Raw genomic sequence first — 18,724 nt, 5'->3', positions numbered from 1 at the left:
GCTCAACAAAGTGGCTTATTATTATCATCATCAGGTAGAAATACGTAGCGGCACGCCAAATACTCTTAAACGCGCGACGTTGTTCCTGAACGTGGAAGGGGTAAAAGCCGGAGGACCCGGAGGAAAAAATCCACGCGACCACGGGGAGAGAGAGAGACTCGAAAATTTTACAGGCCACTGGCGATCCAGCTCCACTCCGCGGCAATCGCTCCCTGCACTGGACAGCGGCGCTGGTGAGACGGGGGGTGCTGGTGAGACGGGGGTGCTGGTGAGACGGGGGCGCTGGCGAGACGGAGGAGCTGGCGAGACAGCAGCAGGAGGCGCGTGTGAACCTAGGCCTGTGGGTCGGCCAACTTTATTGAATGTTTTCCAGGAACAGAAACCGCGCAAAAATACACAACCCAACGAGAAATCCAAACAAAGTTTGCTCGGCGACGGAATCGACCGTCTTCAACCCAAACCGTGCCCCATCATCCGCACAGACGAGCTCGTGAGCCGAGCCAGGGGGCTTGCTCGGTACCGCCCAGAGTGGAAAATGCTGCCAGCGTCCACCACGGGCAGTGTCCACCATGGCCAGAGGGCCTTGGCGAACGCCAAGCCCCTCGTTTTTTTTTTTACCACAGACGCTTTTCACCATTTTATTTTCACAGCCCGTTGGGCGTTTCACATGGAACCGCCGTTTCAAAATCTCTCCAAAACGAAAAGTCTCCATTCAAATGCAATGCCCCTTCGTAGACGACTCATCTTACATTCATTTATTCGCTCGCCATATTTTCCCCGAAACGCAGCCAACGATGTTTCCCTTATAAGGCCACGTACGCGGGAACGCACGTGCACGCGTGCGGTTATTGACAAATGCCTTGTGTGTATTGTGCAGCATTGCCCGACGCACCAGCGGCACCACCTAGTAATGTAGAAATGTTTTTTTTTTACCTACAATGGTGCCCCCCCCCCAACTCCCCCCCTCGCCATCGGGCACGTTTGTGATCTACGGATAAAAACATTTTTTTTATGTACCGCTTGCGCATTAGGCACCCATGGCTGGTCACCGATAAGCCAATTAATCGATGCGGCAGTGACAAGCCGATGCTCACTTCTGCGTTGTTCGGTGGAAGTTGCCGAAGCCGAGCGGTCAAATTCGTGCAATGCAGCCGATTTCGGCGAGCGGTGGAGTTTGCGGCGAGGCGTTTCTGGCGAGCGTGGGGGGGGGGGTCTTGTTGCCCCGTGCAATTTCCGGGGAGCCATGCCTGTGGCAGATGGACCAAATGTGTGGGAATGTGAAAATTCTGGGGGGGAATAAAGATTAAAAAAATCACGACAGGAACATGTATCAAGACAGCTTCTAACAACTTCCGAATCAACACCCCACCCACCCCACCCCCCTGCTTTTTATTCTGGACCTTCCAGGATCCTGTCCTGGATGACGCTCGCCACGGCTTCAAGCGAAACGTCCCGCACATCGAAATCGCCGCTCGAATCCGGCCTACGAGAAACGCTCTGCCGCTCGCCACGCCGGGTGGCGGAGGGGGTGGCGCCGTCCCAACCGCGGCGCCTTGACGGCTCACGGCGCCGCCGGTCCAACGCGCGTGTGCCAAGCGCGGGCCCCGGAGGCCTGGGTCGGGTGGGCCCCCTACCCCCCCCCCCCCCACCTCCCCCCACCTCCCCACACTCCCCCCCCGCACGCATGCGGCCTCACGGCTTCTTGGCCGCCTTGCGAGGCGCGCGTTGCAGCACGCTCCTGAGGCGGGCGTACAGCCCCGTGGGCTGTCCGGACTCCTCCAGGTGGTGACTGAAGTCCGTGATGCCCGCCGCAAACTTCGAGCTGTCCGGCACGCCGCGCTGCGCGTTCTTCACGCGCCACGGCACCGCCTCCGCCTCGTCGTCGCTACCCGCGGCTTCAGCCTTTTCCTCCGCCTCGTCGTCGTCGTCGGCGACGTCGAACACCATCGCCATCTCCTCGTCGAGCGCGGGAGCTTTCGGCGGGTTTCCGACGGAGCCCGGCAGGCCGCCGCCGCCCTCGCCTCCCGCCACCGCGGGGCTTCCCGGCGACGGCTCCTCCGACGGCTCCCCCGGCGACTCCGGCGACGGCTCGGCCGACGGCTCGGCGTCGGCGGCCGAAGGCGAGCGTCCGCGCGGAGCTTCCCGACGTTCGCAAGGGACGCTCGGACCGCCCTCCCGCTCCACCTTGACCCGCGGACTTCTCCGTACGCCCGCCGGCGCACGCCAGGGCCGGCTGGGAGCGGCGGGATGGACGCCGCCGGGCTTCACGTCGCCCGCATCGTTCGCGCCCTCGGCGGCCCCCTCCGACTGCTCCAGCGCCGCCTGTATGAGGCGCTGCTGCTCCTCCAGGTCCTCCAGAGACAGCGCCTCCTCCTCCTCCTTCTCCTCCTCCTCCTCCTCCGGGGCGCCGGCCTCGACGCGAGAGCGCACGCCTGCGAGGAGGCACGCACCGTCGCTCTCATCGCCGCTGCTCGGCACCGCCACCGGCCACGCGCCCACCAACAATCGCAACCGCCGATGCACGTAACTGCGCGTCGCAAGAGGCGGGTGGGCGCGTGGGCGGCACCGCGCCCGGCCACCTTCGTCTCCCCGGCGCCGATACGCACGCACGCACGCACGCGTGCACGTACGCCCGACGATCGCCAAAAACCCACCGGGCGTGGCCGGCGAGGGGGGCGGCGTGTCCTTGGGCAGCGGGGGAGGCGTCACGTCGGGGGGCAGCGGCGGGGCCGTGGGAGAACCGCCGGGGCCGCCCGTGCTGCTGCGCGGCACAGTGGGCGTCGACGGCGGGAGAGGGGCACGGAACCCGGGAGAGGCCGGCAGCGGGGGCCACGCCGGCGCCTCGCGGGACGTCGGCTCTGCAACGTCAACGCCGCCGCCGCCGCCTTTGTGAGCGTCGCGAGCGCCGATCCCCGCCGCCACCGCGAGCCGCCAACGGCCGTGCAGCTCGAGGCGCCGTCACCGCGTCGCACGACACACCGCCGCGCTCTCGCCGCCGCACCTTCACCACCGCTTACTACGCCGTGACCATCATCGCCGCGCCATCGCCTTCGTCGCTGCGCCCCACGCCGAAACTGCTCGGCACCGCACTGCCGCTTACCGCACCGTCAGCTTCACGACCGCACAGCAAACCATCATCGCCACACTGCCGCTCACCACGTGATCAGCTTCACGACTGCGCGACCGCTTTCGACACAATCACCATCACCTGCCACACCATCACCAGCACCACCACCAGCACCACCACAAGGAGAAGGCGCAACATGTGCATCTCGTAATCCGGTAACTCCTGCAGCAGCGGGATTCGGTACCGGAGTCCGTCTCCATGTCGCTGTTGTCGAAGGTGACGCCGTCGCTGGCGCGCGAGCGCCGTTTCTTCGTGGTGTGGGCGCCCTGTTCCGCTGGCGCTGTCCGCTTCACCTGCTGCGCCGGAGGTGGGGGGGGGGGGGGACGACGTCACGGAATGAGCGACGGACGAGCGACGGATGAGCGGCGGTGGCGGCGGGTTTGGCAATGGGTAGATGCTAGGGGCGTTGGTTTCGTTCACTTTTGGTGATCGTGAGTTTTGGTCACGGGTCAAGTGTCCTTCGTTTAACGGTGGGGTTGAGAAGTGTGAAACACCACACGGCCCTCTCGTCCAGCGGTGAGCTGGGCTGTATCGAGATTTTAGCTCCACCATAATTTTTCATCGTTTTAAAAAAAAAAATACAATTGAATAAACAAATGGCACAAGACCAAGGACCCACGCTTGTGTCGTGAGACAACCCCCCCCCCGACCCCCCGATCTCCCAACGTGAGCAGGAATGAGAGGCGGACATGGCCGCTTCGTCCCAGCGCCTCCAGAAGGCAAACCCAGAAAGTCAGAACGAATCAACGACGATGAATCACGTCACCGGCGGCCAAAACCTACGCGTTAATTGTGCATTTGTGCCCGTGTGGGGAGCGGTAGCGCAACCGGTTAGCGCTACGCTGCGCTACGAAGCCGGCGGCCCGAGTTCGATTCCCGCTCATGGCCAACGCCAGTGACGATTATCTGAACCGGTCCTGGGCCTCCCCTAGGTAGACTCGGCCTCAAATTAGTACGTGGTGTGGAAACATCTCCACTTGGGAGAAAAAGGATGTCGGGCGTGGTGCTGGCCACCGACCCCCTCGTGTGCCGTGCCGGCCTTCATAGGTGCTCGCTCACACCACTTGGCCCCTACAGTCTCAACAGGCTATATGGGGGATCTTTGTCTTTGTGTGCGCGCGTGTGTGCGCGCATAGGGGAGGGTGTAGTGCGGCGGTTAGCGCATTGCGCTCCAAACCCGGCGCGATCAAAGTTCACAAAAGCGGCCAATATATCAACCGGTCCCGGCGCCAAGGCTTAAAAACGAGGCACCTGCGCTGTGGTGTGTAAAACATCACCACCGGGGAGACAAAGGCGACCCGGGCGTGCATGGTGTCGGCCACACCATCCCCCCCCCCACACTTCATGTTCCATGCCGGCCTTCGTAGGCGCTCGCTCACATCAACTTGCCCCGATGGCCCCGCGCGGGTAGGCGACACGGGGTCGGGAGAATCTTTTGATTTTCTTTTTGTGGGGGAGGAGTGTGGTGGGGGTGGGGGGGTGGGGGGGTGTGGGGGGTGAATTCCCACCGCCGTTACCTTCTTGCTCGCCTCCTTCAATCGCAGAATCATCGCCTCCTTCAACTGCTGCGGCTGCATGGGGCACGAATTGAACGTGCGCCAGTCCTGCACGCGGGGATACGCACGCGCACGGTCGGCACGCACGGACACGCGGGACGTTCGGTGGTCTCCACATGCTCATGCCGGTGTGTCTCTCGTGTGTGTGTGTGCGCGCGCGCGTGCCAACAGCACTTGCCCCAACAGTCTGTTAAGGCTATACGGGGGAGCTTGTATTGTATGCGAATTCGATTCCCACTCAGGGCTAACACCAGTGACGATTATATGAAACGGTGCTGGGCCTCCCCTGGGTCGACTGTCTCAAATGAGTACCTGGTGCGGTGAGTCAAACATCACCACAGGGGAGACAAAGGCGGCCGGGCGTGGTGCTGGTCACCCACCCCCTCGTGTGCTGTGCTGGCCTTCATAGGTGCTGCTCGCTAATAGCACTTGCCCCTACAGTCTTAAGGCGATGACGGGAGATCTTTGGCTCTTTGTTAGGGATGAGCAGTGTGTGTGTAGTGGGGAGGAGTGTGTGTAGTGTGGAGGAGTGTGTGTGTGTAGTGGGGAGAAGTGTGTGTGTGTAGTGGGGAGGAGTGTGTGTGTGTGGCGAGGAGTGTGGTGTGTGTGTGGCGAGGAGTGTGGTGTGTGTGTGTGGCGAGGAGTGTGGGGTGTGTATGTGGCGAGGAGTGTGGTGTGTGTATGTGGCAAGGAGTGTGGTGTGTGTGTGTGTGGCGAGGAGTGTGGGGTGTGTGTGTGGCGAGGAGTGTGGTGTGTGTGTGTGTGGCGAGGAGTGTGGGGTGTGTGTGTGGCGAGGAGTGTGCGTGTGTGTGGCGAGGAGTGTGGGGTGTGTGTGTGGCGAGGAGTGTGCGTGTGTGTGGCGAGGAGTGTGGGGTGTGTGTGTGGCGAGGAGTTTGGGGTGTGTGTGTGGCAAGGAGTGAGTGTGTGTGTGGCGAGGAGTGTGAGTGTTTGTGTGGCGAGGAGTGTGTGTGTGTGGCGAGGAGTGTGCGTGAGTGAGCGGGGAGGAGTGTGTGTGTGTGTGGCGAGGAGTGTGGGGTGTGTGTGTGGCGAGGAGTGTGCGTGTGTGGCGAGGAGTGTGGGGTGTGTGTGTGGCGAGGAGTGTGTGTGTGTGGCGAGGAGTGTGAGTGTTTGTGTGGCGAGGAGTGTGTGTGTGTGGCGAGGAGTGTGCGTGAGTGAGCGGGGAGGAGTGTGTGTGTGTGGCGAGGAGTGTGGGGTGTGTGTGTGGCGAGGAGTGTGCGTGTGTGGCGAGGAGTGTGGGGTGTCTGTGTGGCGAGGAGTGTGGGGTGTGTGTGTGGCGAGGAGTGTGTGTGTGTGTGGCGAGGAGTGTGAGTGTTTGTGTGGCGAGGAGTGTGTGTGTGTGGCGAGGAGTGTGCGTGAGTGAGCAGGGAGGAGTGTGTGTGTGTGGCGAGGAGTGTGGGGTGTGTGTGTGGCGAGGAGTGTGCGTGTGTGGCGAGGAGTGTGGGGTGTCTGTGTGGCGAGGAGTGTGCGTGTGTGGCGAGGAGTGTGGGGTGTGTGTGGCGAGGAGTGTGTGTGTGTGGCGAGGAGTGTGGGGTGTGTGTGTGGCGAGGAGTGTGGGGTGTGTGTGTGGCGAGAAGTGTGCGTGTGTGGCGAGGAGTGTGTGTGTGTGGCGAGGAGTGTGTGTGAGTGAGCGGGGAGTGTGTGTGTGTGGCGAGGAGTGTGTGTGTGTGGCGAGGAGTGTGGGGTGTGTGTGTGGCGAGGAGTGTGCGTGCGAGTGTGGCGAGGAGTGTGCGTGTGTGGCGAGGAGTGCGTGTGAGTGAGCGGGGAGTGTATGTGTGAGTGTGTGGCGAGGAGTGTGCATGCGAGTGTGGCGAGGAGTGTGCGTGTGTGGCGAGGAGTGTGGGGTGTGTATGTGGCGAGGAGTGTGCGTGTGTGTGGCGAGGAGTGTGGGGTGTGTGTGTGGCGAGGAGTGTGGTGTGTGTGTGTGGCGAGGAGTGTGTGTGAGTGAGCGGGGAGTGTGCATGTGTGTGGCAAGGAGTGTGTGTGAGCGGGGAGTGTATGTGTGTGTGTGGTGAGGAGTGTGGGGTGTGTGTGGCGATGAGTGTGCGTGTGTGGCGAGGAGTGTGGGGTGTGTATGTGGCGAGGAGTGTGCGTGTGTGTGTGGCGAGGAGTGTGTGTGAGTGAGCGGGGAGTGTATGTGTGAGTGTGTGGCGAGGAGTGTGCGTGTGTGTGTGGCGAGGAGTGTGGGGTGTGTGTGTGTGGCGAGGAGTGTGGGGTGTGTGTGTGGCGAGGAGTGTGGGGTGTGTGTATTTGGCGAGGAGTGTGCGTGTGAGTGTGGCGAGGAGTGTGCGTGTGAGTGTGGCGAGGAGTGTACGTGTGTGTTTGGCGAGGAGTGTATGTGTGAGTGTGTGGCGAGGAGTGTGGGGTGTGTATTTGGCGAGGAGTGTGGGGTGTGTGAGTGTGGCGAGGAGTGTGGGGTGTGTGTGTGTGGCGAGGAGTGTGGGGTGTGTGTGTGTGGCGAGGAGTGTGGGGTGTGTATTTGGCGAGGTGTGCGTGTGTGTGTGGCGAGGAGTGTGGGGTGTGTGTGTATGTGGCGAGGAGTGTGGGGTATGTGTTTGGCGAGGAGTGTGCGTGTGTGTGTGGTGAGGAGTGTGGGGTGTGTGTGTGTGGCGATGAGTGTGGGGTGTGAGTGTGGCGAGGAGTGTGTATGTGAGTGTGGCAAGGAGTGTGCGTGTGTGTGTGGTGAGGAGTGTGCGTGTGTGTGTGGTGAGGAGTGTGGGGTGTGTGTGTGTTTGGCGAGGAGTGTGGGGTGTGTGTGTGGCGATGAGTGTGCGTGTGCAAATGCTGACACTGTCGACGGCTGGCGGTCCTTGCAGAAGAGCTATTTAGCTCAATAGGTGTTACCAGTTGAAATAAAGTCCGCGTCTTTAACCGTGGGTCCCGGTGTGCTTTTGTCCACGCGAGTCTGTATGCTCACGTCCAGCGTGTTTGGAGGCAGGGGCACGTTGAAGCCTGGGTAGGAGATCAGCTTGGTGGGGTTGAAGGCTTTCCGCTTCTGTTTCTCAATTTCCGCTTCCTCCAATTCATCGATTTCTCCGTCGCTCAGGTCTGCACAAGGCACGGCGAGGGACGACCCAGCGACTTACGCGACGGCGCTCGACGAGGTGGAGAGACGGAAGCGTGGGTTGTGCGTGCACGTGGGCGTTTGGGTGGGGGGGCGTGTGCGTGCAACGGTCGGCGTTAAGCTGCGCTACGAACCCGGCGACCCGCGTTCGATAATTCCCGCTCACGGCCAACACCGGTGACGATCATCTGAACAGGTCGTGGGGAGCCCCTTAGGTCGACTCAGCCTCAAATGAGTACAGGGTACGGTGTGTAAACATTGCCGCTAGGGTGACAAAGGCGGCCGGGCGTGGTGCTGGCCACCCACCCCCTCGTGTGCCGTGCCGGCCTCCATAGGTGCAACTCGCTAACAGCGCTTGCCCCAACAGTCTGTTCCAGGCTATACGGGGGATTTAACACGTAGGCTTTCGCGATTAATATTATCTATGAGGTTTTTTTTTGCGTTAGATCGCGTAAATATATGTGTCGTTAAGCCCGCCTCCACCCGACACAGCCAATTCGTAAGGTTCGTCATGTAAACAGAACGTACCAATTCGTTACTAGTACAGCACTACACCGGTGTGTTGGAGAGTGAATTGTCAATGTTGCGGGTTTACTATCCAACACACCGCGGTGCGTGCTGTACTAGTAACGCAGCGATCTAACCCAAAAAAAAAAACCTCTTGTGGATATACGGGGGATCTTGTTCTTTGTAAACGTCAGTAGTACGGGTGGCGGCGGCGGGGGCGGTGGTGTCGTTGTGCCTGCTGCGGCGAGCATCGCGCCCCCGCGTGTGATGTGGCGGGCGGTGGGGGCAGGTATACCCCCGTGGATGGTGATGCCCGAGCCCTCCTGGCAGCTCTCACGCAGCCAGCCCGGTGGGTAGTCCAGTTGGCGCATGCGGTAGATGTACGGTGGCAGCTGCCCAGGCGCCACCGCCAGGGCCAGACGGAGACCCTCACTTCACGCGGGGCCACCGGCGGACACGCACAGGCAGACACAAAGACAAAGACTGTTGGGGCAAGTGCTGTTAGTTGCGAAGGGGGTGGGTGGCCAACGCCACACTCGACTGACAGACACACACGCACAAAATACAAAGATCCCCCCAGTATAGTCTTTAATAGACTGGTGGGGCCAAGTGCTGCTAGCGAGTAGCAGCACCTATGAAGGCCGGCACTGTGGCACACGAGGGGGTAGGTGGCCAGCACACACGCCCGGCCGACTGTCTCCCCGGTGGCGATGTTTATTACAAACCATTCCACCAGGTGCTCATTTGAGGCTCACACAGACAGGCAGACGTGGGGCGGAGGAGAGAGACAGGCACTCTCAGGGTTGCGAGTCGCATCCAAATCAAGACAGGGGGCCGGTGGTCACCTGATGACGCCGGGTTTGAAGTGCGCGAAACGCTCCTCCTGCTCGTTGTGATATCGCTGGGGATTCCTCGACTTCGGAGAATTGCTGAACGATTCGAACTGACGGCGCCGCAGGTTTATCCCTGCCAAATCTCGCTTCTGCACACGGCGACGCGCGGAGGGAAGCCAAGCGCACACGCAAAGACACATACAAAGTAGCATGTGGCGCGGTGCATAAAAACATCAAGCGAGGAGCATAAACCACCATCGCGCAAACTCCGGCCATCGTCGCAGCGGCTTTTGGCTAACCACTGAACAAGGACGGTCACTGCCTCGCACGCTTTCAGATGCGCTTCTGCAGCTGTCTGGATTGCTCTTCCTTCCGATATTAGGAAGCGACTAGAGCTATGCATCTTTAAATCATCATCTAGAATTAAAGCTTTAGAACTGCTTTCTGTGTTTGGTTTGTTGTTCTTCCCCCCCGCACATCCTGTTAGCGCGGTTGGCTATGTACGGTGCAAAAGGCGTTCAACATACGTACATAAAGGTGGCCTGCCCTCCTCCTTAAACTAATCTATATATATAAAAAAGGGAAATTTGTGAATACGTGTGTCTGTTCAAAATGTTTAGCATACTTCCCGACATGCAACAAACTTGAAATTTGGCATGTGGGTACTTTCCAGACTGTACACCAATGATGCATATATTTTGCACGGCAAGTGAGCTGTGACGTCACATCTCTGTCATGTCACCCGCATGCGGCAGCGTTACGCAGTGGTGCCTGCTGACGTCACGCATCCCCCCCCCCCAAACCCTCCGCGGAGGCCCTGTATCCTGCACAAATGCACGGCCGGGGGGGGGGGGTGGGGGGAAATAATGGGTATAATATATCAGGCTACAAACTTTACATTTGCCATGTGGCTAGCTCCCATACTGTACACAATGGAAAACGTTTAAAAATATACTTTTGTATTGGGGGGGGGGGGGGGAATTGGCCGATTCTAAAGAAATCTACAACCTTCGATTCCTTTACTCGATTTAAAGAATCGAATCTTGGCACGCAAGCGTAAGTTTTTATTTCCACAGCGCGTTGGGTTTTATTTAAATTATTAATGAGGTAATGATCTAAGTTTCCCTTTCATTTGCATATGTTATGTTTTTAAGCTTTGAGAAGTTTTTAAATTTATTTTTTTCCCCCGGGCAACGCCGGGTACTTCCCGCCAGTAACAGCAAAAAACTCATGTTCTTCAAGAACAATGAGTGGCCTATCCAGAAAAAGTACGTAATAGGCGATGTTTTGGGTAAAGGGTCTACTTCATAGCATGCAGGCCCATGAAGAAGGGGTCGGAGGACTCCGGTTGATTAGAATCATCTTCCGGAAGACACTTCTCCGTCGCAGCAGACGAAACTACCAGCCGTTAATAAACCATCGCCCGCAAGACATCTCTAACCAATCCAAAGCAGCGTCCAACAATCTTGAAAAAAATTAACATTTTTTTTTATTATACCAGGTAAAACCCACCGAGCTCGGTAGCTCTTTTCATAACTGACCTGGCCACAAATGATGGCTCGACGAAATGGCTGATTATGTGGACATTTACAGCGGCCAAATACTCCAAACGCAAATTCATTCTAAACGTGTTGGGAAAAACCAGAGATCCCGGAGAAAAATCAACATGCCCACGGAGAGAGAGACACGCAAACTACAAATATACAGCAGGCGTCAGGGTCAGGATCGAACGCATGACCTCCTTGCATACCAGGCGAGGTAGTTAACATCTCCTAGCCACCGTGGCGCCCTTGGGAGACGGTGGCTCCCCATAGCAAGACCATTCTCCCGACTATAAAATACAACCTTTTTTTTTCTTTCAAAACGAACCCAGACTTTTGGGGTGTCGGTATCTCACTTTTCCAGAGTGCCGTAAAACAATCCGAAGAATACGGTCAAAGGGAAAACGAGGGTTCCCAAACGCACCTGAGGGCAGGTGCGCACGATGTGATCCTCGGAGCCGCAGTTAAAGCAAATCCCCTTGGGCCTGCGGCGGCACAGGGCGGCAATTAGCAAGTGGGCACACGCGCAGTGGCCATTTACGTGCACGTGTGTGTGTGCGTGTGTGGGGAGCGGCAGTGTAGCAGTTAGGACGCTGTGCTACGAACCCGTCGACCCGAGGTCGATTCCCGCTCACGGACAACACCGGTGACAGTTATCCGAATCGGTCCTGGGCCTGCCCTAGGTTGACTCAGCCTCAAGTGAGTAACTGGCGATGCGGTGTGTAAAACATCGCCATCGGGGAGACAAAGGCCTTCATAGGTGCTCGCCAACAGCACTTGCACCCTACAGCCTGTTAAGGCTGTACGGGGGATCTTTGTCTTTGTGTGACTTGTGTCACGAGAACGGTAATGTACAGTGCGAAGGAAGTTCAACATACGCACGTGCATACATAACCACGACAGTAGCGATGACAAGCAGAGGCAACGGACTGCCAGGGGGCAAGTGACTGGAGTGAACACGAATGAGTGCCGAATCCTCAATCACCTTCACTGCCTTACTCTGAATCCTATCGAGTGCGGTGCGATTGGAACTGGGTGCTCCACCACGGCGCGTGCGAGCGAGCGTGCGAGCGTGCATGGTGTGCATTGGTGAACACCGCCAACGTCCGGCACTCACCTCTGGGGCTTTGCCTGCCCCTCGCTGATTTCGTTGGATAAGATTTGCTTGAAAATCGTCTGATACCTGCATGTTCATGTGCGCACCACGTGTGTGTACACCACGTGCGTGCGTGAGTTTTGATGTTGATGTGGCAATGCGTCAGTGTGTGGGGAACCATAAAAAAATCAAGTTCAACGATGACAAAATAAGTTGGATTGCTTGGCGCTGCTGCCGCTGAGTTAGAGTGGGTGCACACAAGCACGAATGACTAAAAGCTCACGTTCGTCAAATAACGCCGTGGCCTTCAAAATGAAAAGGTACAATCAGTGACGTTTCAGGCAACGGCCCTTCGCAACAAATTGGTGATTTCCTGCAGCTCCAACAGCAGGGGGCGAGTCTACCCGTATAGCACAACAACCCCTGTCGACTGCCCCACAAGCGGTATAATAATTTTACCGAGCCCGCAGTGTCCACAAGACACCACACCCTCGCTATGACGTCAACGCGTTACGAGGCGGACCCCCGTGTGTGAACGTGCCCGTGTCCAAGCGGGCGATTCGGCACCAACCCGGAGAACCGAGTTCGACTCACACTCACAGCCAATCTAAGTGACGAATACCTGAACCGGTCCTGGGCCTCCCCCCTGAGTTAGCACTTGGCTGCAGTGTCCTGCCTGCTTGATCCAGCTGTCTGATAAAGGGATATTTGTGCGTGTGTGTGTGTGTGCGTGCGCACATACTGCGGGATGTTCCAGCCTTCCGTGATCGCGGGATTTCCGCGCAGAAGGGGGCGGCCGATGCTGTCCAAGCAGAACGAGCGATAATACCGCACGTTGCTCACCACCTGGCACAACACGAGAGTGGTGGTGGTGGTGTTGTTGTTCGCACGATTCTCACGCGCGTGTCGATTGTGCATTTCACGTTTCGTGAAGCCTCGAGCGCAACGGTGTCCCTGAAAACCCAACGTTACCTTGTAAATAACGGAGAGACCCCATCAAACCAGGAGAAAAGCTTCATGCAGGCCGGTAACTAAATGGAAATGGCAGCAAAGGTGTGCTGCCGCTGCTAACACAGTAGGTGCGGGAATGTTTTCTGGCTCCCCATCCATGCCTTGCACGAAACACCATGTGACCACCACAGTGCACGTACACATTTCTCAGCCTTGTCAAGAACACCAGCTCAATAGGTGCACGTGGGCGTATTATTACAACAACTGCCAACTTACTTTTTTCTTTAATGTGGCCGTCCCTTCAGGCAGCATCAACATGGCCGCACATTCATCTCTATCTAGCTGGTGGTCTAGAAGAGGCTGACAAGAGCATTGTACGTCCCGCGCGGTGGTCGCGTGGCGTGCAAGCCACACCGTGGCGTGTTGCTATTGCTGGCGGCGTTCCCCGTGCTCGTGCGATCCGTGCGGCATCGGCGCGTCGTTGCGTTCGCGTGCCCGACCGCCCGCCCGCCCGCCCGCTCGCCCGCCCATGCGCTCACCTTGATGCAGGCGTCTGCATCTTTCCCCTTGGTCCGATTCCCCAGGACCACGCTGGAGGGCTGGGAGAGAGGGCCCAGAGAACCGCATACACAGGCACAGACAAATCCACTCGCGATTAACGTAAACAATCTCTTCGGAGGCAATGTGATTATTTATTTTCGCAATTCATAAGAGATAGCTGGGTTAGGCCGCACAACGATTTGGCCAAATGTCTAACCTTAAGTTTTTCCACTAACCGACGTGACCAAACAAATTAAATTGTCACGTGTGCAAGCGTTTAACCACGCGTGAATTGTTATAGTTTCAACCAAATTTGGCACCAATTAGATAGGCGGCGCTCGGCTTGAAACTTTGGTGTCCAACTTCTTAAGGATAAGATCCACAAACTCCAGGAAGCCAGAATGACCATCTCACCTCACCCAACTTCTGATTGATTTCACGTGTGAGCATTAAAGGCATCATGATACATGCAAAAACAGTGGCACTGGTACCACAAAGACGTAGATGCCCCGTATCGCCTATAACAGACTGTTGGGACAAGTGTTTTTAGCGAGAACCTATGAACGCCGACAAGACGCAAGAGGGGGTGGATGGCCAGCACCACCCCCAGCCGCCTTTGTCTCCCGAGTGGGCGCACCAGGTCCTCATTTTAGGCTGAGTCAACCTAGGGGAGTCCCAGGACCGGAGTTAAATTCCTGTTCACAGTGTTCGCCGTGAGCAGGAATCGAAATCGGATTGCCGCGCTCCCCGCTGGTACCACACGTGCACAGACACACAAACGACTCGCATTCCACAACGCCTAACCTGCGATGGAATGGGATCCCGCTCCCCTCCACTCTGTTGCATCAGTTGCAGGAGGATCCCCTCCAGCTCAGCTTGGCAGTACCTGAACACAGCCACCACCACGCGAGAGGGCGCCGATCCATTAAAACGATCACCATCTCGCCAACGGCTCGACCCACCAAACAAAAAGAAGCAGCATCCGTTGCCCTTCCCCCGCAACCTCCGATTAGCACGGTTGGCTACGTAAGGTGCGAAAGAAGTTCAACGTACGTACGTATCCGGAGCTTTGCAACTGCCCGCGCACCAAGTCCTTAACGTAATGCAGAGTTTGTGACGCCGTGCGGCACCGAGGTCACCACTCACGTGCTGCGCGTGCCGTCCATGTAGAGGACGTGCAGGAAAGGGCCATCCTTCACCGGATCTGGGATCAACAGATCGCTGGGCCAAACAAACGCGCGCACACATGCAGGTGACACACGTCACACACGCGCGTGCACCAGTCACATCGCCTCCAGCGGCCCTCGCCAGTCTTGCCGCGCGCAATTCGGTCCTGCAGCGAGGCACCAGAGTGGTCGGAGTCCACGTGAACTGCACCACCAAACGGCTACATCTCTCGTGTCGAAATTAATGAACTGTAACATCTGACGTGTTCAACACGGGGCAAACGTATTCTCCGGAAAGTAAGACACACCCCAAACCTGCGTCCGGTTTCAATAAAGTTGTAGAAATCTGGTTGCGCACACACACACACACCTATCGTTTTATGAGATGCAACCCCCCTCCCCCCAACTTTTGCTTTAAAAATGCAGAGGGGAAAAATGCGTCTCACAATCCAGAGAATACGGTTCACACATAAGTAGGTGCGCAAGTGGAGCGGATTTCGTTGGACCAACCGAGAGCTCGAGAGACCAGCACGAGTTTCATTGACAAGAGTGACCTTGGGTGACCAAAAATGCAGAGGGGAAAAGTGCATCTTAAACTCCAGAGAATACGGTAACAGATAAGAAGGTTGAACAGCAATTGTTTCTTGCTGTGGTTGTCCCACCTGATAACGGATGCTTGTGTTGCACCCGAAACGTCGTGATTTAATTGATTTCATTTTATTTTCTACCTACGTGACTTTACCGAAAGGACCAAAGAGTATGGATCCCTGCAGTCACGAAAACTTCAAATCAAGATTGAACAAGGGAAGGTGATTTCGTTTAACCAGGCGAGAGCTCGACAGACCAGGATGAGTCTCATTGACAAGAGTGACCTTGCGTCACCAAAATCCCCAAAAAAACACACGAATTAAGCAAATCAAAATCAGTTTTGTCCCACGAGAATTTCAAACTCTTAAACGCAAGTCGACCATCGTAATAATAATATGTAAACGGACAAGGATACATGTCAAATGGATGGCACTCACCTGCTCTGCTGCAGTAGCTGCACCTGCCTCCGCAGCTGATCATTTGCGACTGGTGTCAAGGATTGTCGCGAAACCAAAACATAAAAGATATAACAGACACACACACACACAACATGAACCACCAACAGCGGCCGCCAGTGGCGGTGATGTCACCACAGTGCCCGTGTCAGGCTAGGTGCACTTTGAGGTCATCACGCGAAGTGTCAAAAGACTCGCTGCTGGCGGCTGGCATGTTAAGAGGCAGACGCAGGTGTTCTGACAAATCGCCTGACGAAGCTGGTTGTAATCACCAGCGAAACGTCGTACTAAACTTGTAAATATTGTGCGTTTACTCTCCAACACACCCGGTGTGCTGAAGTAGTCGCTAATTGGCACATTTTGTTAATGTGACAAACCTTACTAATTTAAGTTGTCTTGTAGTTGTTGTTGTTTGACTTGCATCCCACTGAGATTTTTTGCACACAGCGTTGGTGTACGGTGCTTTTTCTTCAATATTTTGCTGTCTTTTCTTGGATTTTCTGTTTGCACAGTCACATAGTCACTATAAGATGTTTTCTTGTTCACGTTTTTGTTTTTTTGTTTGTTGCGGTTGCACCCGATTCAAGAGCCGAATGGCTCACGGGGCTAAACCAAATAAATGAAACGGAAAAAACTGAAACCAATTGGCTGTTTCGGGTGGTGGGGGGTTTAACGACACATTAATATTTATGCAATATAACCCAAAAAAACACCTTAATTATCAGATGTTAAGGGGTATACGGGCTGAGGGGGAGTGGGAGTTAAAAACCTGGTTGATGGGATACTCAGCCCATCATCCCTAAGGGGTCAATAAAAGCAATACTACTTTGTGATCAAGTCAACAAAAATTGTGCTCTGTACGTACAGGATATTCTCGCCCGTGCCGTAGGAATGTGGACTGCCCACCACTGGGCTCAGGGCTGCAAAACACTCATTAGTCAATGAGCACAGGCGAGACATTTCAAGAGTGTTTGGTACCACCTGAAGTGGAAGTTAACTTTACTGGTTTCGATTTCTTTGAGTGACCAACAAGAATGAATTCTGTAACGGCCGCTGTAAATGAGCGGGGGTTGTCAAGCGGTTGACTCCCTAGATTTGAAGCTTTCGTGACTGCAGGAATCCACTCTTTGGTTCTTCGGTAAAGTCATGCGGGTAGAAAATAAATCACAAATCATTTTCATTTATTTTATACCTACGTGACTTTACCGAAAGAACCAAAGAGTATGATTGACTCCCGTTGGCCGTGTAAATATATATCGGTGGGGTATTGCTGCAGTGTTTGCTACCTTAAGTGGTGCCACTTTCTGCTCTGGCCCATGGATTACATGCCTCATGCGAGCCAGTTACGTAATGATGATGATGATACATTGCCAGTGGTGCACTATACTATTATAGCATCACAAAATATAGCGTCGAACATTTAACAACAAAACACAAAACTCTTTGGTTCTGTCGGTAAAGTCACGTATAAAGAAAATACATTCAATAATAGAAAACAAATTTAGCAATCTTTAAAACAACGTAATCAACCAGGTAAGGTGCTGATTGTTGTGTTAGTCGACTGTGTCGGATTGCATTGTATTTCTAAATTCACGAGGTTTGTTTTCTACCTGATGACGATTGCTTGTGTTGCAATCGAAACGTCGGATTCTATTATTTAATTTATTTTCTTTCAAAGTGACTTTAACAAAAGAACCAGAGTAATTCCTGCAGTCACGAAAGCTTCAAATCAAGTTTAAAACACAAAACGCTCATCAAAAACAGCGTGGCCTTACATGGAGCAATATATTAGGCAACGTTTAGGGAAATTGCCCTCATTAAATGCACATGTTGTTTAATTTCATAAGGCATCTTGCCCGAAACGTCACCTATTATATACGTTCCCTAGTAAGGCCAATTCAAATATCCGCCATTCGCCGCTAAGTGACGATGACGTCACCACAGCACCTGTGCCAGGCTAGGTGCACTTTGCGTCTGCCACGCTCGCTGACAGGTCTTGGGACAGACCCTGCAGGTGCCATGGGTTGGCTGACTCAGATGACCGGTAGATGCACCCACCAGCTGTAACCCCTACTGTGCCAGGCTAGGTGCAGGAGGTCACGGGACAGATCCTGCAGGTGCCATGGGTTGGCTGACTCAGATGACCGGCAGATGCACCCACCAGCTGTAACCCCTACTGTGCCAGGCTAGGTGCAGGTGGTCACGGGACAGACCCAGGTAGTGCCATGGGTTGGCCGACTGAGATGACCGGTAGATGCACTACCAGCCGTACCCCCGACTGTGCCAACTTGCTATATTTTATCCGCCCGGCGCTCCGCTCGTTGTTGTGAACACAAGGCCACACATACACACGCCGTGTTGTTGTTATTGACGTACGTTAGAGTAGGGATTTGTTGTTGTTTGTCAAACCGAGCAGTAAACCGGGGGAGACGCGCCGCCTGTGCCACACCACACACCACGTGACAGCCGTTCAGCACTCAGTGGTGGCAACGTCACCACGGCGCTCGTGCCACGCTAGGTGCACGTTCAAGTGTCGAAGGTGGCAGCAGCAGCAACAACAAATACAAAGATCCCCCGTGTAGCCTTAACAGATTGCGGGGGCAAGTGCTGTTATAGCAAGCAACAGCACCTGTGAAGGCCGGCACTGTGGCACACGAGGGGGTGGGTGGCCAGCACCACGCCCGGCCGCCTTTGTCTCCCTAGCAGCGATGTTTACTACACACCGCACCACACCAGGTACTCAATTGATGCCGAGTGGACCTTGCGGAGGCCCACGACCGGTTTCAGACAATCGTCACCGGGCGTTTTTTGGTGCCCGCGAGCCGACGAGCAAGACGCCAAACCCAAAATAGCAACAGTCGCAATTCGCTACGAAGCGGACGGTGACGCCGCCACCGGCGCCTGTGCCAGGCTAGGTGCACTTTGAGGGCCACAGCGACGCGTCGAAGGCTCGCTGCTTGACGAGAGGTCACGGGGGAACAGACCCCCAGGGTCGTGCCATGGGTTGGCCGACCGAGATGGTTGGGAGATGCATCAGCTACGCCCCCCCACCACTCCCCTACTTTGCCGACACACGACAAAGAGCACCCCCCCCCCGCCCCCCCAAAGCCCTGGATAGCCTCGGCAGACTGCTGGGACAAGTGCTGTCAGCGAGCAGCGCTTATGAGGGCCGGCGAGCAAGCACCACGCGACACACAACACACACAACAGCACTCCACGAACGCCACAGCCTTCGACGAGGATATTGTCGGCCTGCAGGCGGGCGAGCTGCGCTCGCAGCTG

The 18,724-nt window shown here is 55.9% G+C and overlaps 1 protein-coding gene across 2 annotated transcripts; it reads right to left on the bottom strand.

Annotated features, from left to right (window-relative positions):
• Window positions 1-327: 327 nt before the first annotated feature.
• ZCCHC8 (zinc finger CCHC-type containing 8) lies at window positions 328-18,484 on the bottom strand. 2 transcript variants are annotated; one of them, XM_032953479.2, is made up of 14 exons: window positions 15,425-18,484; window positions 14,380-14,454; window positions 14,038-14,119; window positions 13,233-13,292; window positions 12,485-12,588; window positions 11,764-11,829; window positions 11,071-11,131; window positions 9,118-9,254; window positions 8,568-8,704; window positions 7,619-7,749; window positions 4,645-4,731; window positions 3,312-3,420; window positions 2,655-2,858; window positions 328-2,432 (listed from the first exon to the last, which is right to left on the bottom strand). In XM_032953479.2, exons 2-14 carry the CDS (start codon window positions 14,397-14,399, stop codon window positions 1,693-1,695), a joined length of 1,938 nt encoding a protein of 645 aa, XP_032809370.2. In that variant the 5' UTR covers window positions 14,400-14,454; window positions 15,425-18,484; the 3' UTR covers window positions 328-1,692. The 2 variants fall into 2 exon arrangements, with proteins under 2 accessions (XP_032809370.2, XP_032809360.2); XM_032953469.2 differs by having other exon boundaries at window positions 3,312-3,423; window positions 15,425-18,482.
• Between the last annotated feature and the right edge of the window lie 240 nt (window positions 18,485-18,724).

Source organism: Petromyzon marinus, chromosome 1 (assembly GCF_048934315.1).
Source record: "Petromyzon marinus isolate PM22_M1 ecotype Great Lakes invasive population chromosome 1, UKy_Petmar_22M1.pri1.0, whole genome shotgun sequence".
Lineage (NCBI taxonomy): Eukaryota > Metazoa > Chordata > Hyperoartia > Petromyzontiformes > Petromyzontidae > Petromyzon > Petromyzon marinus.
This window is presented reverse-complemented; position numbering and strand designations above follow the sequence as displayed.